The sequence below is a fragment of the Malaclemys terrapin genome, chromosome 3, assembly GCF_027887155.1.
Source record: "Malaclemys terrapin pileata isolate rMalTer1 chromosome 3, rMalTer1.hap1, whole genome shotgun sequence".
NCBI classification, from domain to species: domain Eukaryota; kingdom Metazoa; phylum Chordata; order Testudines; family Emydidae; genus Malaclemys; species Malaclemys terrapin.
This window is the reverse complement of record NC_071507.1, coordinates 20,846,279-20,874,239: the sequence shown is the minus strand read 5'-3', so window position 1 is coordinate 20,874,239 and position 27,961 is coordinate 20,846,279. Positions and strand designations below refer to the sequence as shown.

Genomic DNA, 27,961 nt, shown 5'->3' with positions numbered 1-27,961 from the left:
TCATTGATGCTCCGCCAGTGGAATATGCTGCTCCTTCTCACCTGGGGATGCCTGATGAGTCTTAGACGGCTTTGCCTTAAAGCTCTTTCTATGTTCCCTGGCACGGGAGGACATGGACCTCTTCCTAAAGCCCTGACCTCAGTGTTCTTATCATTCCCTCTCAGCCTGTTACAATGTTTGAGCAGCTGCATTCGACATGGATGTCTGAGGTGACATTATTGCCATGGACAGTGCCGGAGTTGGTGTGAAGGCCAAAGACATGCCAGTGGTTTGCTCTGTGCTGACTTCTCCGACATGGTCTTGGACATAGCCCTACTGCACTCCGGCTCTGACCAGTGTTGGTCTCATCAGTACCAGAGTGCTTGGCCCTGGAACTCCCAGGTCAGATGCCCCTCTCATTGACTGTTCTAAGAGACAGAGCTTGAGTTGTGCATCATAGAATCAGAGAAGATTAGGGTTGGAAGAGACTTCAGAGACCTCATGCAATTTCTGATCCCAGCCAAGAGCAACAAGCAGATGAAGCACCTGCTGGGGATGTGACATTCACCCAGGTAGAAAAGGCTTCTACTGTGGCCATCCCTCAACAGGACTAGTCTGTCCCACAGGTAAGGTTTGAAGCCAACTTTAGATTTCACCATGTTGTAGAGAGGGATCTATATAGGAGGGAACATTGGTACAAGTGGGTCTGTTCAGCTATTTCATTCCAGTTTAAGGGGGTTTGAACTGTAGGTAAATAAACTGTTGAAAGGCATTCTAAAGGTTTTCTGAGAAGTAGCTTGCTAGAGTTCTATCAGTCAATAGGAGACTGCTAGGTTCTGACTTGATGCAATAGGCAGTAAGAAGGAACAGAGGCAGTGGTGGGGCCATTCTGCCCTTTATACCCCCATACGGGAGCACAAGGAGGCACACAGTGCTGGTGTGACTCTGGCAAACACTGCTAGCTAAATAAAACATGGTCTTGTGCATATGGTGTGCATTTGCACTGAGAGTGGGATCCACACTGATATGTATTTGAAGAAGAAAGAAGTTATTCACCTTCTCATAACAGTTGTTCTTCGAGATGTATTGTTCATGTCCATTGCAATCAGGTGTGTGCGCGCGCTGTGTTCACTCCAGCCGGAAGATTTTTCCCTTAGCAGCGTCCATAGGGTCAGCCTGGGCGCCCCCTGGAGTCGCGCCTTCATGGCGCCCAATATAGGGCCCTGACCCCCAATTCCTCAGTTCCTTCTTGCCAGCTGTTCCAACAGAGGGGTAGGAGGGTGGATATTGGAATGGACATGAACAACACATCTTGAAGAACAACAGTTACGAGAAGGTGAGTAACTGTATTTTCTTCTTCGAGTGCTTGTTCATGTCCATTCCAATCAGGTGACAAACCAAAGTTCAGGAGGTGGGGTCAGAGTCATCCACTGATTGGAGCACAGATCGACCCAAGGCCGCGTTGTCTCTGGCCTGCTGAGTGATCACATAGTGCGTGGTGAAAGTGTATATAGAGGACTATATTGCTGCCCTGCAGATTTCCTGTGTGGGGACCTGTGCTAGGAATGATGCTGAGGAGACCTGAGCCCTGGGTGGACTGTGCAGTGATCGGCAGAGCGGACACCTTCGCCAAGTCGTAACACTCCTGAATGCACGATGTGATCCACTACAAGATACGCTGTGAGGAGACAGGGAGGCCTTTCAGTCTATTGGCCGGTGCCACGAATAACTGGACGGATTTTCGGAACGGCTTTGTTCTCTCAATGTAGAAGGCTAGCGCCCTATGGACATCCAATGAGTGAAGCCTCTTCTCCCTGCTGCTGGAATGCGGCTTAGGATAGAATGCTGGGAAGATGATGTCCTGGTTGATGTGAAACTGGGCGATGACCTTTGGGAGAAAGGCTGGGTGAGATCTGAGCTGAACCTTGTCCTTATGGAATACAGTGCAAGGAGGCTCAGAGGTAAGCGCTCTGAGCTACGACATTCTCCTAGCTGAGGTTATCACCACCAGAAATGCCACTTTGTAAGAGAGATAAAACAGGGAGCACGTCGCCAGTGGTTCAAATGGTGGTCCCTTAAGTCTGGAAAGGACTAGATTGAGATCCCAACCCGGGATAGGCTGTTGTACTTGCAGGAATAGTCTGTCGAGACCTTTAAGAAAACGGCTGACCATTGGATTCGCGAAGACTGAGTAGCCGTCTGTGCCCGGATGGAAGGCGGAGATGACTGCCAAGTGAACTCTTACTGACTTCATGGACAGTGCCTGTTGCTTAAGATGGAGGAGGTAGTCCAGTATAAATGGCACCGAGGCAAGCACTGGAGACTGATGGTGCTGCTCCGACCAGACGGAGAACCTCTTCTACTTGGGCAGGTACATCGCCCTTGTGGAGGGCTTTCTATTGCCAAGGAGAACTTGTCTCACTTGATCAGAGCAGGACAGCTCCACCACGTTCAGCCATGGAGCTTCCACTCTGTGAGGTGGAGCGACTTGAAGTTCAGGTGTTGGAGGCAGCCGTGATCCTGCATGATTAGGTCAGGGACGAGTGGTAGGGGGGACGAAGGATACTGAGGACACTGACGCCGACCTGGACCTTCGACCCTGGATCTGGCGATACGCCCAGGATGCCCAAAAGGGCCACTGCGTCGAAGGCTGCCACTGCAGAGGCCACAGTGCCGGGTAGGACTGGTGGTCGCGGCGGGATCTGGACCTCCTGCTCCTGGTCCTATTGGAGCAATAGGATTCCATCTCCGACTCTGAGGTCTCTGAGTAGGTGAACCACGGAGGAGCGGTACTCTGGGCTGCCAGAGAACGGTGCCGAGAGGTCAGGGACCGGTGCGGCTCCCCTGCGTGGGTGGGCCGTGCCAGGGAGAGGTTCGCCGGAGATGGGGATCGGCGTGCCATCATCGCTGGTTTGCCCCTTGATTGGAGCTGGGACCGTGCAGTTACCTGTGACTTGTCTCTCTTCTGTGGGAAGGATGGCGCCGTGAGGCATATAAGGTCTTTGGCTGCCTCAAATGCCTCAGGCGTCAAGGGGAGCTGGAGGTGATCAGCTTGGTGGTCCGTGCACTATTGAGGGTTTGGACTCAATTGAACCCCAGACGGGCCAGGAATCAACGAGACCCTGAAGGGCTGGAAAGACGAGGTGGCCTGGCTCGAGATGTGCTTCGATCCCGTAGGTCCCTTGATCTTTAGAGGGGGAGAGCGACCCCTATCTGGCCTTTTCTTCTTTTGTAGTATCGGGAACTGAGAACGGTGCCGGACAGAAGAGGGTTACTTATGGGCAGAGCCGTGAGTCCTTAGGGTCCTTCCTCGGCACTGGCTCACGCACCGTTGGCGCTGGAGCACTGTGAACCAACGAGGAAGTGCTCTGTGTAAGTTCTGCGGTCCCTGGGTCGGATTGGTTCCATTAGTAGGATCTTGAGCCTTTGATCCTGGTCTTAAAGGGTCCTAGGGCGAAATACCTTGCAGATCCTGCACTTGTCCTTTTGGTGGCAATCACCAAGGCACCGTAGACAAGAACAGTGCAGGTCACTCTTCGGCATAAACTTGCCACAATCCTCGCAGGGTTTGAACCCTGGCGACCGGGGCATAACCCAGAACCAGGGAAAACGTTGTGGCGGGGGAACCCCCAAGAATCACAACAGCTATGACTAATAACTAACGAACTGTTTACAACTATTTAACAATGAAGACTGAAGTGGACACTGCCAAAAGCGCTTGCAATGCAAGAGCAACAGTTGTTCCAGCTAGCCGTCACCGACGGTAAGAAGGAACTGAGGGGGTGAGGGGTCGGGAGGGCCCTATATTGGGCGCCATGAAGGCGCAACTCCAGGGGGCGCCCAGGCCGACCCTAAGGGAAAAATATTCCGGCTGTCGTGCACGTAGCACGCACACACACCTGACTGGAATGGTCATGAACAAGCACTCGAAAAAGAACTTCTCTTCAGTGATAACAAGAACTAGTTCCAGGATGGAGAAAAGCGCACAGAGTACTCCTCTTCTGTTGAATGTGAAACTGAGACAGAGACTGGGGAATAAAAGAGAGTCTTTATTTCTTATACTCCTGAGGGCATTCTGCGTCAAAAAAATTAAAATTCTGCACACATTTTAAAATTCTACAATTTGTCAATAAATAAATGCAGAGGTTCCAGCATGGCAGTGAGGAGCAAGGCCACTGGCTGCATGAAGGTGAAAGATCACCTTGCAGCCCCCCCAGCCTCAGGACACAGACTCAGTGGTGAAGCTGCATCCGACCCTGAAACAGTACAGGGCCTGGGCCTGCCCCAGAAACACCCTCGGGCCCTGGCCCTGGCCCTCTGCAGCAGGTGTGAGCAGGGAGGCTTAACCAGGCAGGATCCAAGTGTGAAGGGGATCAGTGTGGGGGGATCCAGGTGTGGGGTGAGAGGATTGTGTGTGGGACAATCTGGGTGCAGGCAGCTCAGTTGGGGCCATAGGTGTGGGGGGATCTGGAAGCACAGAGGCTCGTGGGGGTGGAGAGGGGCGGTGTTCCAGGTGCAGGGGCAATAGGACTCTGCAGGGGCTTCCAAGTGAAGGTGGTTGGGGCTCAGCGGAGGGCTCTGGGTATCTCAGCAGGGGGGTCTGGGTACAGCTAGTTAGGGGTCATTGGCGTGGGGGTCTGGATGTCGGGCGCAGGGTGGTGCAGGAGCTGGGGCATCAGGGTGGGGGTTTGAGTGTAGGGAGCTCACTGTGGGGGTATCTGGGTGCAGGGGTAGGGGTCCGGAGCTGGGGGGCTGGGTGAAGGGGGGTTCTGGATGCAGGAGCTGAGGTTCAGTGACGTGGGGTTCGGGTATGGAGGGCTAGGGGGATTCTGGATGTACCGGGTGAGGATCGGCAGGGGTGTCTAAGTATGGAAGGTCTGGATGCATGGGGGTTGGGTCGATGGTGGAGTAGCTCCCTGTACAGTGACCTCTCCCCACACAGCGGAGGAGCGATGGGGGGAGGCAGCAGAGGAGGAGGCTGAGCTTCCTACAGCTGCAGGAGGTTTCTGGGGGTAGGTCTGACACAGCCCCAGCCACTCCTTGCAGGGGAAGAGGAAGTCCAATCCTCTCCTGCCTCCAGCCCAGCCAGGATGAGCAGCTGATCCTGGCTCAGAGTAAGAGACACTGACTGGGGTGTCCCCAGACCCACAGTGATTTACCTCTCCGCCGGCCGCTCTGGGTGCCTGAAATGATGTACCTATGCTGCTCGGGAGTGGTGTGTGACTGCTCTTGCAGCTTCCCTTTGCTTCCCTGTTAGAAAGTCATTTTCTGCGGGGAAGCAAAGAATCTGTGGGAGATATGAATTCTGCACAAGCACAGTGGTGCATAATTCCCTCAGGAGTAGTTCTTAGAAGAGAAAAGGACTCTATGGACTGATGGTGCCATATCTTCTTCTCTCAATCTCTTGACATCAAAAAATAACATTTTGGAACTGAGGCCAAAGCCTTATCTGGTCTACTAGATGTTTCTGATACTGTCTCAGCACTGGGTTTCTGAAAAACCCAAGATTGTATCTTTGAAGAAATGCCTGAAGGTGGTTGTGAGTCTGCCTTGGAAGCTGTAGGTTGTTCTCCATAAGCATGGATTACAGATGAAATTCCATGCCCAGGTTGTAACTTTATGCAGATGTGGCACAGGCTAGGTAAATGCCCCTTACCAAAACCTCTAGATCCATGGATATGGAGGTCAGAGACTAGGAAATAAACTGTGAAGTAGGCATTCTTTAAACTTAGTCTTTTTTGTTTTCTTCCAGGAACCCCACCCCTCTTCCTATAACGATGACGAACCCAAAGTAGTTCCCAACTAAGAAAATCAACAATTTTTTTTTTAAAACAAACCATGTTAAACCTATCCTAATAGCTATTAAGAAAATTAACTATCCTACTACAGGAAAAAACAGATAAGATGGTCAACAATTTAGAGATGGAGAGAGCCATCACATCACTGGTTCCTTCTAGCTGTGGGAGCAACATGTACCTCTGTCCCTCAAGGTCCAAGCTTTCCACTGAGCTTTGGTGCTCTGCACAGGCCCACTCTACAGGAGTGGGGACTTGTATGGACAATACTCAAACATGCGATTTTAGCTTAAAACATAGTTCAATTTTAAAAATGACCTTGATATAAGAAATGAAATTAAGCAAGCACTTAATACATTCATCAGTTTTGACATTTAAAACTACAAAAACCTTTTGTAACAGATGCATGCAAGACCTTGGAAGTATGGAAATTGCAGAACACTACTGTACGGAGATGAGTCAAACTGCCCCAGTCAAACTTTTGTATCTGCAAATGTTATCTGAATCTTTGTGAGCTGGGAATTGTATTCCGGGCTGTCTCTGGAGCAGGTGAGGGGCTGCTCCAGGGCTCCCAGTCGGGCTGTGTTCAGGATCCTAAGGGTTCTAAATCAACTCCTGGGACCATTCACTGATGGGCTGCTGCAATGGAACAGCTGTCACCCAATATTACAAAATTATGGAGTCATAACAAAGCCCAGAGTTTGCTCAAATTAAAGTGCAGGTGTGGAAAGCAGCAGCATATGCAATACAGTAAAATAAGAAATCTCTTACATGACTGAGCTAATTTCCTTAAAACATTATGATCCATATTACAACTGCCATCATGGTAGTACTTACATAAATATTCTTCATATCCGCCACCTGGCACCTCACTGTATAGAACTCTTCAGCAGTCTGACTGACATGCTCACAGTCCTCAATGAAAATAGCAAAACAGAAAAGTGGTAAAGGAAAGTCAATGAATTATTCTGATACATTAAAATGGATATTCTAATCTTAGAATGAAGTGGGCAGGAAAGAAAGTGATACTTACCAAAGAAACAACATTGTTTGTAATGACCCCTCCAAATAAACTTTTCACTGTATTTTTCTGTGAATAAATGAATGAATTCTGTCAACAAAGCTTGAGCAAATCTATAGCTTTAAGAGCCCCCTTTTGTAGCATGCTTTAAGAACTCACCAATTCTGGAGACATTTCCTCAATTTTTGTTATCAGATCAGTGAAGAATTCTGTCATGTCTTTTTGCTCTCCAGTGTTAAGTGGTTGCTTATCCATGGTGTAGGTTTTACAGAAAGGCCTTGGATTGTATGCCTTGCATTCACTTTCCTTTTGGGGGGGAAAAGGCAAAAAAAAAATTATATATGAAAAAAACAACTTTAAAATAAAATGTATATAAAAACATGAATACAGTTATTATAAAAAATATACAAATATATGTATTTAAAAATAAATGTATAAAAATATATCAAGAATACTGTTTGGTAGGTGGTGGAATATGATAAAGGAAAATTTAAATGCTTCTGAAAAAATTAACTACCAAACTGTTTCAAAATCACTAGCAGAATACAGGTGTAGCATTAATATTACAAATAAATACTTATTAAAAGTCAAATAAAAGCATTTCAAGAGAGATTTGACGATTCAGTCATTCTTCTCCATGGGCAAACAACGTATCATATAGTTCACTGGTTCAGAATTGTTTGACAGACATCTACGTTAATGTTATTTTGATCAGAGTTAAGGATCTGCATTATATATAATGTGATTGTGAAGATTGTGTTGCATATGGTATTACTATGTATGTTGGAGGTCTGGGGATTTAATTATAGCAAAGAGGAGTTTTGTCAGTGAAAGTGGTAAAAATAATGTGGGAGGGTTAAAGGTATGTTAAAGGAAAGATGCCTTAACTGGATATTTCTGCTTTTTAGGAACCAATTTAGGAGCATCTAACCTTTAACCTCCAGGATCACATGAGGTAGGAGGGTCCCAGGCTCCAGCTCAAGCCCAAACGTCTACACCATAATTATACAGCCCCACAGCCCCGGCCAGCTGCAAGTATTTAATTACCCTCAGAACCCCTACAGGGTATATGTAGAGCATGCGCATTAGAGCTGAGGCACAATGCTTCAAGGAGCCTCATCTTAGATGGCATACATCAGCACTGCGCTTTAATGCAAGGTTGCTTAGTACCACAATTGTGCTCTTAGTGTTAAAATTTTTTAACTTTAAACTTACAATTAAATATGCAACTTTTCTCTACTGCCTATTTAACATATCGGGTACAAATACATTTATGATGCCATAAACTTACAAAAACATAGGGGACGTTCATGCTGGGAGCTGGGGGTGTGATTCCCAGCTTGAGGAGACAGACTCGCGCTAGCTAGCATGCTAGAAATAGAATATAACTGCAGCAATATGATCTGTGGCGGTGGCTAGCCACCCCGAGTACATGACCATGTAAGATCCTAGGCATCTACTCAGGAAGGCTATCCCACTCTGCCGCTTATGCCATAGCTACATTTTATTTTTAGCATACTAGCTTACTAGAGCTAGCACAAGTCTGTGTCTTCAAGCTGGAAACCACACTCTAAGCTCCAAGTGTAGACATACTCATACAGAGAATTAATTTTTCTTCTTCTCCTTCTTCCCTTCCTCCCTCCTCCCCCATTAAGTGCTTCTTAGAACCTACCATTAAATATGTAAACATTTTCTGAAGTTCTAGTAGAGTGGTCTTGTGCTTCATGTCCTCTGAATACTAAAAAAAGATACATAAAATAGGATTACAACTTTTTCTAATTTTTTTGCTTAGAAATCTCCCCAAAAATTGGCACTGAAAAGTTATAGAACAATTAGCCCAATTATTGCATTTCTTTTTACAAAAAATATGTTAATGGTATTTTATTTTAGTATAAATGACACAATCATAATGATCATATATATTTACATGCATACGCATGCAAGCACACACAATGTGTGTGTGTATCTATTCCTTTTTTTTTTTTTTTTTTAACCTAATGTACTACACAACCTCATTTTCTGCATTTTAGCACATTATTTCACCGGAAATCTAGATTGTTTTCTGATAAATGGAGTTTACACAATGGTTAATATTTTCTAAAAATTCACCCCTGGATCCCAATGTATCACTCCAGTCCTCATTGAAATAAAAACAAAAACAAAAAAACCTAGTATTCCTAAATTAGGGACCACTACTTTCTTTCATTCAGTAATGACATAAAGGTAGGTGGCTCCCAATGGGTGACTCCAGGATGGTGCTCTAATGGGCTGGAGTTCTTAAAGACCTTATCCACTAATTACTAGTGTTCTGGTGAGTGGCCAAGGAGCTTCCTCAGTTTCCAGCAGGGCAATCCTGGCTGAACTGTGGTTAGGTGGAATAGCAGCTGACAACAGTGGCTCAGAGGAGGTCCTTCATCAACACTGATCAGAAAGGAACTAGAAGTTAGGGCCATAGATGCCATCCACATCCTATTATTCAGGGAGCAGAGTGCAATGTTCACTGTTGCAACCAACGGGCTCACAACTTTAATCTATTAAAAGTATTTTTTCAATATTTATTTATGCTAGCACCCACTTTGTGTATATTTATTTATGCTAGAACCCACTTTGTGTAGGACACTTTCCAAACATTTGAGAAAGATAGTATGTGCTCACAATTTAAGGACAAATGGAGCTCACAATTTAAGGACAAATAAGTAAAAAGAAGTAAGGGAAACAGGAATGATAGGCAGTTTATATACAATTTACATAAAATTCTATTTAATTCACAATAATCTATGGTGTTGCATGCTAGCAGCATGGATTTAAGAGTGGGGATTTATCACAATTGTGCTCTAAAGAACTATCATATTTTGTATTACAAATATTTAGAAAAAAAAACACACCTCTTTCCACCTTAGCCACTAACAAAAAATATCATTATTTGATCATAATGAAATAATGAATATAATAGTATGCATATGTTTATAAATGGAACACTAGTTAAAAATAAAACATGAAATCATACCTTAGCAGTAAAAATGGCTTGTCTAGCCTCTGGTATCATATACAGCTGCTGAATAGTGGATGCCAAGTAACAAGTTGCTCCAAGATTAGTTAGACCAACAAATCTGCATTCAGCTCGAACATCATCATGTGGCCAATAATCCCATTTGTAAGGCGCATGGGAAGCTGGAAAAAGTATGAATTACAAAAATAAATCAACTCAAAGTAAATTTTTAAGAAGACAACAAAATACATAATTACAAAACATTATGCTTTTCATTAAAATATGTTTATATATTCTAGATTTACAGACATAATGAACCAGTTTGTGCCTGCACCTTGAGCATGGGGGGACAGAATGAGCATAAACAGGCCCTCCCAAGAAGTCTGAAGCACAGCTGCAGTCCCCACACTCTCCTGAGTGCAGGACACGCTCTCTGCTAGGGAGTCTGCATTGCTGTCAGGAGATGTGATTTTACCGCATGTAGGTTTGCTAGCTTGCTAAGAATAGCAGTGAAGCTGTAGCAGCATGAGCTAGCCACTGAGTACATAGCTAGGTCCCAGGCAGGGTTGTACTCAGGTGGCTAGCCCGTGCCACACCCTAAGCTGCTACAGCTTCACTACTAATTTTAATCAGCTAGGTTGCTCAAAGCTAGCTTGGAAAAGCTTAACATGTACTGCAATCATACCTCCTGACTGCAGTATAGATATACCCCTATAGTGGCCCCAGTATGGCTAGCCAATCCGAAGGAGAAAGGCAGTAGTAATGGTTCACACATCCTGCCCCATCTCCTTCACTGAGTAGCAGAGCTATGTGGAGGTGCAGGAGAGAATGCCTGTTGCATCTTCTTTAAGACTGTTGCAAGAGATGTACTATTCATGTGCTCTGGGAGGCACTGTGACTCCTTACCAGCAGAGTGTCTCAAGGTTTGTCTGCACAGGGATAAAAAACCCGAAGCTGAGCTGGGTCAGCTGGCTCGGGCTTGCAGTGCTTGGGCATCTGGCCCCAGCTTGAACCCAAATGTTTATACAGCAATTTTTTGCCAAGCATCCTGAGCCCCGTGAGTCCAAGTCAGCTGACCTCAGTCAGCCACAGTTATGCCACATGGCTTTTATCCTCCTGTAGATGTACACTTAGAGCTCTACCTCTGGTAATATGGCTCTGACAGCCCCCCAGTCTGTGTCTTAAAGCCACAATCTGGCCCAAAATAGTACACAAAACAGCTTTCTATCAGTAACAAAGGCATTCATACATTATAATTATATATGTTAAGAGTCTTTCAGGCATAGCAAAGTACTTTCAAAATATTATTCACTTCTCTTATAGAAATGTATTTCTGGAAAGTTACAGATATTAAGAGAGTCTGTTTTGTATGACGAGTTCATAGTGACAGAAAATTTTCAGCAGGCCTCTGAAATGAACTTAGGAAATCTGCAAGTGTACCCATTTGTGCAGGCAAACAGATGTGCTTCAAAATGCCAACTTTGACACACACAAACTGATGTGCTTGCAAATACTGTGTGCGCATTTTGGAGCCATGCTGAAAGGTGGCACTACTAATATCTTCACAAATATAAAAAGGCAAGCACCAAATGTAACATAATTGTGAAATGTTGCCTTTCCTATTTATGACAAAAAAATGTGTGATAAAATATAAAAAATGGGGAGCATATTATAAAAATAAGGATCTCGGTCTAATTCAATTTCTTAAATTGGGTGTTTTGGCCCTGACTGCCTCTAACTCCTATCATTTATTGATGCCTTAGCTATATTTTCTGGAAACAGCACATCTTATTTGTCTGACAGGAAGTGCAGTCTTTGATATACTGTAGGATATACTTCCTTTGCCTTGCCTTCTCTGTCTTCTTTTTCTTCTCTCCCTCCATCCTTACTGCCTTCCTCCTTCCCTTTCTCCATTTTAAATTCTCCTTCCTTCCCGTTCTCTCGCTTTCTCTAAACATGCCCAGTATTAGCTATTAGCTTAACTAGTTGACAGTAAAAAAGATGCCAGTTGTTTACCACCTAGTCCTCTCCTCACACACAGACACTCTCACTCACACATACTAGCCACTCCCAAACTCAAACCACTCTCACAAACACCAGCTACTTGTACTTTCCAACATACACACCAGTCATTCACACACAGCTTCATGTCACACTGAGTCTGCACCCAGAGGCTCCTACTATGGATTCTTCTTGATGTGACAAAGCAATGAACCTGTCCATGATTTATATTTGTTATAGAGTAAATGTAATGTTAAGAATGAATTACTGAATTACATAAATCCCACATCTTGAAAAGAAGGCTTAGCTGGTTACAGAGTGACATCAAATGCCAAGATAATAAACATACCAAACATGATCACTAAGGCAAATGCAAAAGGTAGCCAGTCTTTAAGGGTGGGAACCTTACTGGAGATAAGATGCAAAGATGGAAAAGAAAAACAGAAACAATCTATTTATCCACAATACTGAATACAAACTTGAATGAATTTAGTGACAGATCCAGGGGAATACCACTTCCTTTTTTCTTTTTTGTAGACAGTGGGGGAGTTTCTGCTATAGTAAAGCCAGACACACCAAAGAAATTTAAAAGCTGCAATGGAACTACGGGAAGGAGAACCAAAGGGGATGTGGTGAGTGACCTAAAGGGTCAGAGAGAAGAGACAGAGAAAGCACTTTCTGTGATGTTGTTAATTTTCTACGTCTAATCCAAGATGCGCCTATACAGTGTAAAACTAGAGAAATTATGCATACTGTTTATATTGTTTTAATCTGATAGTCTCTCTCTCTTCTTAACATATCTTGTTCTGTGATATGGCTGCCAACAGTCTGGATGAACAGGTGGTAGCCAGTCCACACACAAGATTTTTACATCTAGTGCATTCTTTGTTTCCTAGCTTGCCAACAGGCTTTCTGCAGTTGCTCTCCGACCTTGCCTTTCTGGCTGACATGCCATCTTTCTTCCAGGCCACTGCAGAGCTCTGGAATAACATGCAGCAAAGAAGGATAAAGATGACTGCATCCCCAAAAAGCTTTAGTGGAAAAAAAAGGCTAAAAATGCACCTCTGGAGTGTCCTCTCTTGACAAATTTTAGCAGCAGGTGCATTCTGCCCATTTGCCCAAAACCATGCCCCTCCACAGTCTGGCTTGGAACTGCCCCCAGCTATGGCCAAGCAGTGACTGGCAGAATTCTAGACCACAGAACTGGGTTTTACTTCAGCAGCCACCCTGGAAAACGAGGACATGCAGAACAGCTTTCAAGTACAACTGGGTACCCAAAAACGGGAGCCTCCAGGAGTTCCTGGCCTCAGACTGGGGTCACAAGATAACATGCTGGAGAGAAAAGACGATCAATTCTCTCGTGACACCCTTTTTATCACAATGGAATGCTCTTTATCTCATCAGTCATTACCTGAATAAATACAGCCTTTGCTGACTCCATACTCTCCCCAACAAAGAAGCTTTCCTCCCTTCCAAAAAACACCCCCAAAACTTCTCAAAAGAGCTCACCCCCCCCAGCAAACGTATTTTCTGTCCCTTTCCCTATCACAAGGAACCTCTTCTCTGCCACTAAGGGGAGGAAAAGTCTCATCTTTCATTTCCATTCCCTCTCAGGCAGGAAGTCTCCCAAAGAGCATGAGCTGGGATCAGACCAGCAGGATCAATCCACTGTGACAGGGTCCCTTTCACTCCAGATAACTACAAGAGGGTCACTTCAGGCAAATGGAGTTACTTGGTGTCCCACATGAGAAACACCTTGGAAATCTCTCTGGTGGAACTCCCTCTTCAAAAGATATAGCAAGGTTCCCTATTTTCCTCCAAGTCAACCCCACAGAGTTGAATCTTTCCACAAGCTGTTGTGAAGCTGGTAGAAACAAAGTGTGCTTCTCCTGATTCTATTCCCAAGCTGCCCAAATACTGCTTCAGGTTCTATGAGATGAACCCTGATTTCTGCAGTGTCTGGTTGTCTCACACCACAGCTAATCATTCTAGGTGCCCAGATCTGCTTCCACACATTAACATGTCCCTTCACAACCCCCCCGGGGCGGGGGAAGGCTATTAAATGATCATTTGAGCTAGGCAGCATTCAGATCAGTATCACAATCCTCTTGTACTTCTAGAGAACTAATCAAGTGGCTGACTGAGAGGGAGACAAAGGTTGTTTCCTCCAAGCTGCCCCCCTTGGTATGCAGGAAACTCGCAAGGGAGCTTATCTCTGTTTATGCAGCCAAAGACACGGCTCAATATTTTAACAGCTTAGGGGCCAATTTAGGGGCATCTAACCTTCGACCTCGTCCCATAGGGGCCTAAGACAAGGCAGAATGTCCTGCAAACTATTAATCATCCCTACCAGGCCACATGCCCAGATCCCAAAGTCAAGAAAAGTAAAAAAGGGGTCTTACTCTAGGTACTTCATAGGCCACAGAAGCTGAGAAGATCCAAGATCTAAAATGAATTATTTTGTCAAATACCACAAATACAATATGGATTCTCTCCACTCAAGGCTATCAGCTGTAGATTTCAGATAACTATCTGGCACCCACCGAAATTGAGAACTCAGATCCTGATATTCCAGATCAATCAGAGGTTCTGCTGTAGGCCATTTGCACTTCCAATTTAAAACTCTAATCTTCAGAAAGCATCATGATTGTCACTCAGGACTAGGATCTGGGCCCAAGGTTCCAGAAAACCTCAGTAGCAGTACACATGACCTGACAGCATTTAGTTACCTTGGTCTGGTGGAAAATGAAAACACGGCTCTCCTCCCCAGAAACTGCTGCCTCTTAGGAGCCATAATTAATACGGAAGACGCACAGGTAATTCCCTCCCCCCGATTGAACTCCTCCATCTCAAGGCCCCAATTCATCCTTTTGAGTCCAGGGAGTCAGCAGCTATCCAGTCGTACATGGCCTGGCTGGAGGCCCATCATACTGTGAAGACCTGATGGAATGGGCCAAGTTCCCTTCTCAATGTCTCCTTGAATATATGTTAGCGTCCAACCTCACTCCTCAAGAGAGGAAAACTTGGAACATCTAATTTCTTCCCTTCAAGCAATGAAAGGTTCTCTTATTTGGTGATAGGAAAGCAGAGTTTTCTCACCATGAAGAGATTCCCACTACAGGACAATTGGAGTCCTCAGTTAACCAGAGATGTGCAGCTTCCACAAATAAGGGTTCTTCACAGTAGGTCCAAGGATTGTGGTCTTCACAGGAATGAAAACCCCACTTCAACATCCTGGAACTTAGGATCATCAGGTTGGTTCTCATGTTCCTGGAGATCCTCCTTTCAGCCATGTCTCAATCAGGTTAGACAGAATAGCTGAAGTGGCCTCCCTGAATGATCAAGGAAGGCTTCTGAGTATTCCCCTCCAAAGAGAGTCCCTATTACACAGGGAAAAGAAAGACTGGGATCCCTCAAAGTCCTACAAGAATCTGGCCATCTGAATGATCAAGGCTGAGCTGCAAGGAAATCTATCCAAGGAAATAGTCCCTCTATTAGGAAAACTGCTCTCTGTTTCCAGCCTCCCTCGATTAACTTCTTGCTGGGAGAAGGAAGGGTTCTTGAGCTTTGGATAGGGATAGGTAGTTTACTCTCATCTTTTCCCATAATGTAGTTCTGGAGAAAATAGGCAGGCAGGACTCAGTGCCATCCAATTCCCCTAGACTCAAAGTAGCCAAGATGAGTCTTCTTCATAGAGTTCCTTAAGCTGTACCGAGACAGCGTTTGCTAACCAGAAAAATAAGATATCCTATAACAGGGCCAACCGTCCACCATGATCCCATCGCCCTCCATTTCAAGAACTGCCTCATTGATGCTCTCTCACCTCAAAGCCAGGAATGTCTAATCAGTCCTTGCTGAAAGAGGAGTCTTTCTTCACTTACTATCTTTTTCCTTTTGGTACAGATATCATCAACTCTTGGCTTTGAGATTCACTACCCCTTCCATTCTACATTACTTACAGGATGGGTCTGACAAAGGGCTCTCTGCATGCTCCTTAGTGTCCGGGCTTCAGGGATTCCATAGGAGATCTCCCAGTGGGATCCAACTTCACATCAGGGTTTTTTAAAACAGTTTCTTACCTGAGCCTGGTAAGACTCTTGTTTGCTCTTGGAACCTAAACTTGGTGCTAGATGCCATAAATTCATCCTCATCAGTCTCTCTCTCTCTCAGTTATAGAAAGTGATCTTTCTAGTGGCCATCCCTTAGGTAGGAGAGCTGAGGAAATTACAGATATTGCTCATGATCCCCCATATATCATTTTACAGAAAGAAAAAGCAGTTTTTTCCCCAAGGTGGCCTCAGGTCTCCCTTCTTAACTAGGAGATCTTACTCCCCAACATTGGGTCTTGAGACTGGAGCTGAAGTCATCCAGTGGCATTTCCTGGATATCCACCAAACACTTATGCTCTGCTTTTCCTGAACATTCGCTCACAGTAATATTGCCATATTAACAATTAGTGAGGTAAAAGAAATAGGGTTTAACCTATACACTACCAAATTCACTCCACACACAATGGTGCATCACGCCTTTTTGTTCCCTCACAGTACTAGATGCTTTAAATACCCAATGGAAACGAGGTACAGATTAACAGGAAAATATTTCAAAGATGATATGATTTGATAATGACATATACACTAAAAAACCCCACATAGTGCAGTCCAACCAGATGTTGAGTGGCTAAAGGATTTCTACAGTAGTACTTCCTCCGTTACTACCACCAGTGGAGCTGCACCAGTGATAACGATAATTGTAGAAAATTTTAAGAAAAATGCTAGGCCTTAGATTACTGTAATTATGCCAAGTTGCACCTACCCAGTTTGACACTTGCTGAGTGTAAGACCACCAGTTTTATTACACCGTTTCTTTTGTTTTAATCTGATTCTCTGTAGAGACTCTTAATAAATCCTTGAAGGGAAGACAACATTACATCTTCACATGAGAGGCAGTCAGGGAGAAAACAGTACCTATTCCAGGAGCACTTGGCGACCCCCTAGGAATTGCCATTAGCTTCAGTCAGTAGGGGACACAAGGAAATGTGGTAAAGAGACAAGAACAGGGGAAAATTCAGTGGCAGGATTAGATGACTAAAGGCTACATTTGGTGTAAAGATATAGGATCCCCCCTGTGAACCTCAAAAAATAAACAACTAAAACCAAAAAGATGGGAAAAATTGGTTTGTTTTGATTTGGTTTTTGGGGTGCGGAGAAACTCTAAGGAAGAGAGACAGGGAGACTTATGATCAGATTTTTTTTTTTTTTAAAGGAACAGCAGCTCAAAGCCAAGCAAAGAGATAAATTCCAATTTTAAGATGCTTAGCAAGACCAGGATTGTATCAACGAATCAACAGAATTATAAGGAAAATGGGCACTGAAAGTTGGGCAGGGGATAAGCAACAGAGAATGGTGGTACCTCAGAAGGGGTTAACCAAACACAGTTGGTACCATTAGATAGTCCACTTTCCTAAGACTGGCAGCAATGCAAATGTGGGCTTGCCAAGTGGACCAGATCTATGTGGGGGACCTGAGCAGGAGACAGACAATCTAGAGAAGACTATGTTAGAGGAAAGCAACAATGAATGCAGTGTCCACAATTAATGGAGGAAATGCCAGGGACAATATTAGTGGTTAGGATAATTGGAACCTGAAGTGGGAGAAACATCAACTGGAGCAAGAAAAAAGACTGCACCTGGAGAGAAACTGGCAGAGAGAGAAGGTCCACCAGCACAGGGAAAAGCGGCATGCTAAGTGTGAGAGTAAATGTCAGCGTGAAATGGACATCAAGGCCAGGATTGGAGGGGTGGGGGTGAGAGAGGAGGAGAAGATTAACATTAGGCTTCTATTTTTTGAGAATTTTGGCCTAAGAATCTAGATAACCAGTGTCTGAACAGTTCAGTTAAAACGGAGACAGAAACCACACATTCAGTTCCATATCCAATATAGATTACAAACTATTCCTAAAATATAGAGATGCGGACATTTTTGTTTTTTTTCAGAAGTCCTTAAGAAAGGGGCATATAATAGGAAGTCAACAATGGATAACATGAGGTTTCTAACTTCCTTTCTGAACTGTAAGGTACTGACAATGTAAACCTGGATATTGTGAATTATGGAAAAATTAAGACTGCCAGAGAAACCTGAACTGACATTTCGAGGCTCAGAGAAAGAAATTTTGGGGAGCTCAAAAGAGTGATGAGAATTATGATGAATTTGCAAATTAAACAAGGAAAATAACTAAAGAAATAGATAAACAGGAACAGGGTTTTCATTAGAGAGAAAGAGTTGGAACTAACAGGCATGAAATAATTTTATCAACATTGTTATTTAGATTTGTGAGCATAATTGGATATTGACACCCCAAAATGTTGCACAAGCTGGTAAGATAGCTAATCACTATGAAAACAGCCATGTGAAAACAGAGAAGAAAACCTAAAAAGGAATAGGCAAGCAACAGGGGCACAAAGCCTGAACCTGGCAGAGGAAGCCATTTTGATCATCCACAAGGAGCGCATTGGGAAGAGATGTTACATCTGCCAAAAAGATGATTGCCCCATTAGCCACCAGAGGTCACTTGCACCTCAGTCAGGGCAGCTTTCACCTATGAACAATAAAATAAACTGCATCAAGCATCTGCTTGATGAGGAAAGTCAGAGGCCATATCCAACAGAAAAGAATGACATATATATATGCTATTAAATTCACTCCATAAACAATCTGTATATTTACTGCTTGTCTCCTAACAGGACCAGGTGCTCTAAATAACCAATGGAAATGGGGGAGTGAGGGGGGTGAGAGAGATAATAGATTTTATTATTGGGTAAATTGTTTCAAAGATAGCATTATTTAAAAAATTATGTACATGCTGTTAAAGCCCCAACTGGTGCAAACCAGTCAGCTGCTTGGTGGGCAAAGTACATCTACACTAGCACTCCCTCCGTTACTATCACAACTAGAGCTGCACAAGTAGTAGTGCAATAGGGGAAAAGTTTAAGAAAAATGGTAGTGCTGATAAGGCCTTTCTTTACCATAACTTTTCTAAGATGTGCCTACCTATCTTAACTCTTGCCAACTATAAGATTAGATATGTTATGCATATTTTTTTGTTTTAATCTGATTGTCTCTATATATTCTTAATACATCTTGTTTTTAACTCGATCATTTGGGTCTTAGATTGTTTAGAGGTAAAGTCACTCCAATATGGTCTAGGAAGGAAGGAAGTCTTATGATCACTTGTGAGAGACAGTTGAGTACCTATCCTGGAGCACCTCCCCGAGGGAATCCCTTAATGTATCAGTATCTATAGTATATAGGGGACTGAAGATTATACTCCCCTCCTCATGGGGCAATGCATCAGAGTTAAGTGAAGGTTCTCTGCTCCCAAAAGGATCCATCAGGGATGGAAGTAATTCCCCACTGTGACACTGTGCCAGGCTGTCCCAGCATGAGAGTGGGAGTGTGCACTTAAGGCACATTCTTCTCATTCTTAAGCAATCTTTATACATCCAAAAACTTTTACAAAAGTCCAACCCCAAAATGTTAATACTGAAAAATATCTATCTTGCATAAAATACTTACAAAAACTAAACATGAATAAATATTCTTACACTGCATATGTTGTGCCATAACCCAGTTGTGGAGCAGCCTGTAGTTTTCTACAGACCCCTTTACCATTTCTACCAACAAGTCGTAAGCAGCAGCCCTTGAAGAATGTGACTTGCATTTTGGCTGTTGTTTATCTTTTAGACTTGGCAGCAAAAACAGAAGATTGAAGATGTCTCTTAGAAACTCCTGTAAAACAATTCAATCAGTAGGTATATCAGTTTGTACAAATATTAAAAACACTGTTATATAATTGTATATCATTTCAAACTTTCTAGGAGGCTTCCTCCATCAGATAAAAACAATTTTAATGTCCTATAGATAAATTTTGGACTGCAGACTTTGACAGTGTCTCCTTTACACCATTCTCTGTATATTATATAACATACCAAAAAGCAGTCTTCAAGTAATTTGAAGAGAAGCATTGTAAATGTGTTACACTACCATGATGGAAAGATAAATATGTCCACCAAAAAAAGTTAACACAAATTATCTGTAGCTCTAGCACAGCACTGCTATTTGGCATAAGAAACCAGAAAAAAATTAATGAAGACTACCAAACATCCATAATTGAGTTACATTCAGGTTTAAGTAAGACTTAAAGATTACTCATGTTATGTAACATTGCCAATCTAAAACATTACTATTCCTACAAATCATATTAACATAATAGGTCATGTATATTATACCAGAAACAACTGTTATCATAACACTATGAAATTAATACACTTCACAGTTCTGTACAATTATTTTCTTTTTCTTTATAAATTTATTAAACTATAAAGAAAGAAAGAAATACTGATGTTACACATGAAATACACATACTACACAAGCGATGATCAACAGAATTTCTGATATAAAAAGATTGGGTAAAATACAAGTCAATGACTAAACTTCTATTGACTTTAGTGAGTCAGGATTTCACCCAGGGTATTTTAGTTTACACTGACAAAACTATCCAGGTACACCTTTTAAGTGTCTTTGAAAAGGTCAGTTTCACCCATTACTATTTATCCATAAAAGTCATGTATTATCAGTCTGTGTTTTAATGTTCACATACTAAAATTGATTTTAAGTGTTCCATTGCTATCGATTCACGTTTTTTTAAATTATGATTTTAATGACAAATGCTGTATATTAAATATTGCTCCATGAACAAAGTGAATCCATGTTAAATGGACTAAAAAGAGAGCAAACAAAGGCTGTTCCAAGTCATGTTGATATTGGGCAACAGATACACAAGTTGTAATTTGTTACCCACATTTGCTACACCAGATAAATATGACAAGAAATTGGGGGTGGGGAGTCCCTAAACTTATCCCTCTCCTGTTTTAGTCACATTAATTCAACAACATTAAAAAAAAAAAAAAAAAAAAAAAAGACGTATTACAAGCCCTAATAAGATGACCAATTTTTTCCAAAAATTACACCACTTTTCTAAATATGTAGTAGGGAGTAATAAGTAGGAGGGAAGGTTGTGTGCAGAAGGTTTAAGTAGCAAGGAAGGAGTGGAGGCTTTTTTTTTGCAAATAGCAAGAAACAGGTTGAGAGTGCTTATTAACGGGAAGGGGGAGAGAGTAGAGCTAAAACGGCTGAAAGCTGGTATGAGACAGGCTGAGTGTGCTTATCACAGGATAGGTTGAAAAGTTGGCTAACGTGTTAAAAATACACTTTGTAAACCACAAATGCTTGCAGCCAGGAATAAATATTTAGGTAGTGTCTGCACTAGCCTTTACAAATGTGTTACCTGCCTGGCAATTAATTAGCTTCAGGTAAAAAAAAAAAAAAAAAATCTAGTGTAGATATACAGTTAGGAAGGAGAGAGGAGAAGTAAACAAACACATTGAGCCCTAGTCTACACTACAAAGTTATGTCAATGTAAGTCACCTTGTGTCAACCTGTTTGTGCATGTCTATAACTCAAATGTGTCTCCCGCAGATGTAAACGCCCAGTTAAAGCAATGCAATAGTATCATCTCTCCAAATGGCTTTGAGCCATGGTCAGCCTACTGTGATCAATGCAACCAAGCGTAGACACTGCAACATATGTCGACCCTAACAGTTCCCCAGCAGTTGTCCCACAATGCCCAACACTGACCACTCTGGTCACAACAGTGAACTCCACCACCCAGGCATCACAGAGACCTGAAGCCACCCTGCCGCTTTAAAACTCCTGTGTATTTTTGAAGTGCCTTTTCCCAAATGCCCAGCTTAGCAAGCACACCTAGTGCTCTTCCTTGCTGTGTTGCAACTGCCCAACCACACCTGTGGAGAGAAGAGGCTGTGCAGGCACAGCTATGGACCAGACTTAGAAACGTGGACATCTATGAAAGATTGCACATGGGATGCAGGTGAAGGGGTAAGACAGGATCAGGAGCACTGCTAAGTGAAAGTGAAGGCACTGCAGCAGGCATACTACACATGGCCACAGAGGCCAACAGTTCACCTGGCGACGAGGCACAAACTGCCACTTGTACAGAGAGCTGCATGCCATACTTATCAGAGATCCCACCAGTACCCCGCAGACGACCCTGGATACCTCAGTGTACGGCAATATGGAGACCCGTCCAGCTATGCCATGAGCCCAGATCTTTTTGAGACTCCATGACAGTCTAGTCAGCCAAGCATGGACAAACCCAATCCAGGAAAAGAAGTCTCTGTGTGTGCATGCATTCTCCCTTAAAATTTTTAAAAGTGAAGCCGGCAGCCAGCTCAACACCAGGCTATCAGGACACAGGTACCTATTGTTAATTGTTTTACTTCTACAAAAAGAGGTAGAGGTACAACAAACAAAGCAAGAGTTGTTATTAGGTTTTCGTTTCCGTGTAGGGTTAAGGAGGCGACCAAGTGCAGTAGTTTGCTTATGTACATAGTATATTCCTTGCATCTTCCTGAGAGATCTTGATGAAACTTTCATAGGGGTAACTCTGCAATCCTTTTTTGATGGTTTCTAGGGATGGCTGCCTTATTCCTTCCTCTCAGGTAGGACACTTTCCTACGCCACTTCATAATGACTTCAGCAGGCACCATTGCACTAAAGAGACTAGCAGCATAAGGGCCTGGGCAGCTCAGGATGCCAGCTGCTTTCTGTGCCTCTGTGACCCTCAAGAGTGAAATATCAATTAAAATCACCACTGTCTGCAGAAAATAGTGCCAGTAATCAGTGCCATTACCCTGTACTTGTATCTATGGAAACAGATGCCAAAATTTTATTGTTTTATACACTGAACAGTTCCCTTATTTCCCCCAGCCCTCACCCAGGTAGGGCATCTTCACCATGGCTGCGGCTGGAGAGCAGTGTTGTGCAGAAGTGCTCCAAAGCTTAAGTGTCAATAAGCATATCTTAATTAAAACTTTTATGAGTAAAAGGGAAGGGAGCTTTGTGTAAGCTCAAAAGCTTGACTCTCTCACCAGCAGAAGTTTGCTCAATAAAAGATATTATCTCACTCACTTTGTCTCTCTAACAGTTGGTGTATGTTTGGCTAAAATGGACTAAAATGGACACAAATGTTTTCCACCATTCTAATTTTAAAGCGCTGTTCTGTTAAGTTTTGTAAGTTTGCACTGTATTGGTTTTTAATTGCACATTATTTTTGCACTTTGGTACAAAATCCATTTTTATTTTTTGGAAATAAATTCATCTTTGTTACTTCGTAATATCAAACGCAGAACGCCTAGCGCTACTCAAAACACAGAACCACACCAGGACCACAGAACACATAGATTCAGTGACAGTGTAATAATTATAAAAATACAGTAAGCACCATAGAATTGATAGGTTCATTTAAAGACCTGATATTCAGAATTGTACACCAAGCACTACACAATTCCTAACACCCTCCCCCCAAATTTCCAAGCCAGGTAGAGCAATGTCCAGCACATTACTGTGGCTGACCATTAAAGTGGTCTTTCGAGGCCTCCCTCATCCGCACAGCTCTGCGCTGAACTCTTCTAATAGCCCTTTTGTCTGGTTGTTCAAAGTCAGCAGACACCACTCCACCCCGGTGGTAACTTTTCCCCCTTTGCCTCACAGATATTATGCAGAACACAGCAGACAGCTATAACCACTGGGATATTCTTTTCACTGAGATCTGACCTAGTGAGTAAAAACTGACCTCATCCCTTCAATCTACTGAAAGCACACTCAACTGTCATTCTGCACCTCTTGAGCCAATAGCTGAATCTTTCCTTGGAGCTGTCAAGGTTACCATATATGGCTTCATGAGCCCCAGGGAACATGGGGTAGGCTGGATCCTCCAGGACCACTACTGGCATTTCAATGTAGTCAATGATAATCCCCAATTGGGAAAAAAACTTCCGTGCTTTCAGCTTCTTGAACAGTCCTGTGTTTGTAAAGATGTGAGCATCGTGCACCTTCTCTGATTAGCCCACACTGATATCAGTGAATCATCCCCAGTGAGCCACCAATGTTGCATAACCATAGGAAAAATAGCCCTTTCTGTTGATGTACTCTGTGGCGAGGTGGGCTAAGGTGAAAATAGGGATGTGCATGCCTTGAATCACCCCACTGCAGTTCAAGAACCCCACAGCTGCAAATCCATCCACAACCACCAGCACACTACCTAGAGCAGTGGTTCTCAACCTATGACCCAATCAGTACACAGCTGCAGCCCATGTGACATCCTCAGGGCCATACAGGCAGTATATATACTGTGTGGATGCGGTTCACATAACACAGAGAGCTGCATATGAGGCTCACAATAGTAAATAGGTTGAGACCCACTGGCGTAGATGCTTCCTACATCAATGGAAGGGGTTTTTCTGTCAATGCAGGTAATTCACGTCTCCAAGAGGCAGTAGCTAGGTCGATGGAAGAATCCTTCTGTCCACCTAGCCGTGTCTACACCAGGGATTAAGTCGACCTAAATACAGTGCTCACGGCGGAAAATATTTCGCAGCCCTGAGTGACGTAGCTAGGTTGACCTCAGTTTTAGGTGTGGAGTGGGGCTAAATAAATGGATCTTGCAAAAGAGACCTTCTCAGGGTTTGTGAGGGATTTAATTTTCTTCTAATTTGTTGATAAAGCACAGGACACCCACACAGATGTTACATGTCCACTACTACAGTCTATAGACTGTAGTAACAGTAACTAATCCCCAGATACGGGAGGCTTTGGTCAGTGCCTTATTCCACTAAGTATGGCGCCTGCTACAGCACTAACAACATTACAAAGATTTCTCCCCAGAAATCTTCTAGTCAGATAGCCACATCCTGATCTCTAAAAAGTACACTGAGTGAGATCTTCTATAGGTCAATGTACTTAACCAATGATATTCAGGACCTTTTCATGCTTCAAAAATCCATTTTAGTAAGAATACTGGAATACATGGTTTCTTGGAGTTAAATCCTATTATTCTGACACCAATAGGAGAGTTTGTCCAAACTCTTGCACAAGCAAAAAGGGTGTAAGTTCTGCAGGAGGCTACAAGAGGAATATACCACCTTGCCACTCAATAGCCAAGCCATCAGGCTCAGGTAGTCTGAATAGGAAAGCCTACCTCTCTCACACACTTGAGTACACGAAAGAAGACATTGGAATTTTTTTTCTTTTGAGAGGGATGGGGCCAAGGGTGGGAATTCGTGGAGATTTTTCAAAAATTCTCGATAGGTGAGGATGACCTGGCTGCTGAATCCTACATGTTGAAGACCACAGTTCTACCATTGCAGAGTAGTTTCTGCAGGAGTCTCGCTGCTGTGTAAAGATGGAGAGCTGTCAGCATCTGAGCCACTTCCCACTGAGTAACAAGGGTCTATAGGGCAAGGTAGTAGTGGGACGTCTACCCTTTTGTAACTTGCAACTATTGGCCTTTTGCCCACACTATTTTATTGATTCTGCCATGCTGGAAAAGAGAAGGAGAGGAGCTTGGCAGGTGCTCCTATTCAAGAAATAATGACAAAAAATGGACATACCTTCACTAGAATAAAAGATGCATTTTTAAAATGTTCGCTATTGTGTTCAAAATACACCTTTCTCATCTAGTATAGATATGATGAACATAGTCTCCTAGAAGAAGGAAGGCAAAGGAGCAAAAGTACCATTCGCTGCTGCCCCAGAACTTGATTTTTAAAAGATTGGTAATAACAGATAAGGTAGCAGCACCAAACCATCACTTTGTTTGCATGGACAAAGAGAGAATCTGAAGTGAAGTGGAAAAGGAGTGGCCACATCTCAGAATCCACTGGACAAGACTGAGCTGCTGTCAATATTTTTCAAAGAGAGAGAGAGTCCAAATGTATCACTCTGGAGAAAAGTTTATGATCAAGCAATCCTGCTCCATTCTGTTTCATGGTACTTAAAAGGGAAACTGTCCATTTGTTTCACACCAACACAGTGAAATAAATAGACACAGGCTATTTTATAATAGGCAAATCAAATAGTAAATTATAACATTTTAAATAGTTTTTTTTTAAATTATATTGGGTCAAGACTTATTTTCAAATAATCTGTTGGGACCCTGGTCTTTAAGCAAAAACAAAATTCTGCTTTAAAAATCATCTGTTGTGGCTGCTGCTCTGACCACATTCAGCTCTTCTTCAAATCCCATTATTGGCTTCCCCTCAACCTACATATAGCTAAGGTCCTTCTCTTTAGCTTCAAGGCTCTGCACAATTTTACTGCTCTCTCCTTGTTTTCTTTTAGTCCTCTCCTCACTCCTTTGTTTTACCCAACCTGCAGAACTGTGCCTTCTGTGTCCTCCTCCTTCCCATCTTCTCTCTGTACTGTCTTCCAAACTGCACTTTATGCCTTGAATTCCCACCCTGACCTGGTTTTTAACTTCTTTTCCTTCAGATCTCTCCTTAAATCACACTTTTCCCAAGAGGCCTATAAACTGTAGTCTTCTCAAAGTATTGTTAGCAAAATGAACCACAAAAAAACCAAAAACCACATAAATTCATTATAACAAAATTTGTTCTAATGAGAAGTACTAAATTCAACTCCTTAGTTACTTGTTTTTTTACCTATGCTATCCTCCCATCCTTCAACTATCTGCTGTCTATTTAGACTGTACAATCCTGATGGGACAGATCTATCTTATAACTCATTTATAACACAAGTATCACACGTATGAGATTACATTAATAAGTAGAAATACTGTTATTACTGAAAACTAGTACACTACATTAGTGAATGCCCAAGTTAGAAAGAGATTATTATACATTCAGATAATAAAATTACCAGGAGGCATTTTATGTTTGTAAATTAGAAAAGGGGACTTTGAGCTAGCCAAATAGGATTAAATGCAGTCACATATATGGGTCTAATTATTGACTGAAACCTCATCATGGACTTGATCAAAAGCCTAGTGAACTCAATGGAAAGACTCTCATTGATTTCAATGAGCTTTAGATTTGCAGGTCTCATGTTTCATATGTGACTCTGTACATCGCTTCCATAGCCAGACCAAAAGTTTGAACAAATCACTGAAGAGTAGAGCAAAAGTTGTGCGCACGAGCTTTGCTTTTTTATTTTAGGAATGGAATTCTCAGTCCCAACAAGCCAAGCTGCTATGCAAGCTGGTCATGGCCACAGGGAAGGATCACAAATGCAAGCCCACTGCTTCCTCAGCCCATGTAAGAGTTGGGCCCACTGCATCTGTGCAGCGCATAGATTCCCTGGTATTATTCCTGGCCTGTTCATAATGACATCTCATCAGCAGTTCTCCACAACGTGTAGGGATGGAAAGAATGGTACAGGATTCTTGTGACAGGTGTCTGCTCCTGTCCATGTGTGCAAATGACTTTAAAGCTACTTTAGGATCTTCTACAGGTGCATGGGATGCCCCAGTATTTGGCCAAGGAAAAACAGGTATCAAATATTTTGTAAGAACTTGGAAAAAGCTGAGCAGCTCTGAAAATGCTTTGAGATAATCAAAGATATAAATAAATACATACATAAAGGATCTGCAAGAGACAAGAATTTTGTTCTGAGGTTAAAAATGGCTAGAAAGAGAGGTGTGTGTGTGTGTGTGTGTGTGTGTGTGTGTGTGTGTGTGTGTGTGTGTGTGTGTGTGTGTGTGTGTGTGTGTGTGTGTGTGTGTGTGTGTGTGTGTGTGTGTGTGTGTGTGTAAAATACACATTGTATTGCTGTTTTTTAAAATAAAATAATCCAATTAGGAAAATGTGTTTCTGTCAATCATCATATGACAAAGGAACAGTATTTATGCAACCCCTACACTCAAGAGAGTAAAACAAAACTTAAAATGAAGCAGTTTCTAGTAACAGGAGGTAACGTTAGCTATTTGGCATTTTCCAAGTACTTTATTCTTACCTGTCCTTCCCGGGAAAATTTAAAAGGTGGTTTGTGTTTAATAACACTCGTTGCAAGCCGCAGGAGCCCTGTAAGACCATCATCTTCTATGTTACCATCTTGATGATCAAGGATTTCTCTGCTATACAAAAAAAAAATTAAGCTCTATATGTCCCATTAAGAATACATAAAATACAAACTTTAAAATAAAATTAACATCACCAAATCTTACCTTCGAATGCAGTCAGCAAGGTGTCTTGCTAGGGCATCTAAATCAAGCAGTGTTGTCTGAATTGAAAATGGAATACCAATA

The 27,961-nt window shown here is 42.8% G+C and overlaps 1 protein-coding gene across 5 annotated transcripts in view; it reads right to left on the bottom strand.

Moving 5' to 3' along the window:
- The window catches only part of USP34 (ubiquitin specific peptidase 34), a 264,685-nt gene that overhangs the window by 78,505 nt on the left and 158,219 nt on the right, over nt 1–27,961 (bottom strand). For 4 of the 5 annotated variants that reach the window (XM_054021746.1, XM_054021750.1, XM_054021749.1 and 1 more), the window contains 8 exons: nt 27,881–27,936; nt 27,670–27,790; nt 19,386–19,569; nt 9,803–9,966; nt 8,468–8,533; nt 6,955–7,101; nt 6,808–6,864; nt 6,612–6,689 (listed from right to left, as the gene is read on the bottom strand). In XM_054021746.1, the coding sequence (XP_053877721.1) occupies nt 6,612–6,689; nt 6,808–6,864; nt 6,955–7,101; nt 8,468–8,533; nt 9,803–9,966; nt 19,386–19,569; nt 27,670–27,790; nt 27,881–27,936 (873 nt within the window). The remainder of the gene's footprint in view (nt 1–6,611; nt 6,690–6,807; nt 6,865–6,954; nt 7,102–8,467; nt 8,534–9,802; nt 9,967–19,385; nt 19,570–27,669; nt 27,791–27,880; nt 27,937–27,961) is intronic. The other variant, XM_054021747.1, reaches the window with a different exon arrangement.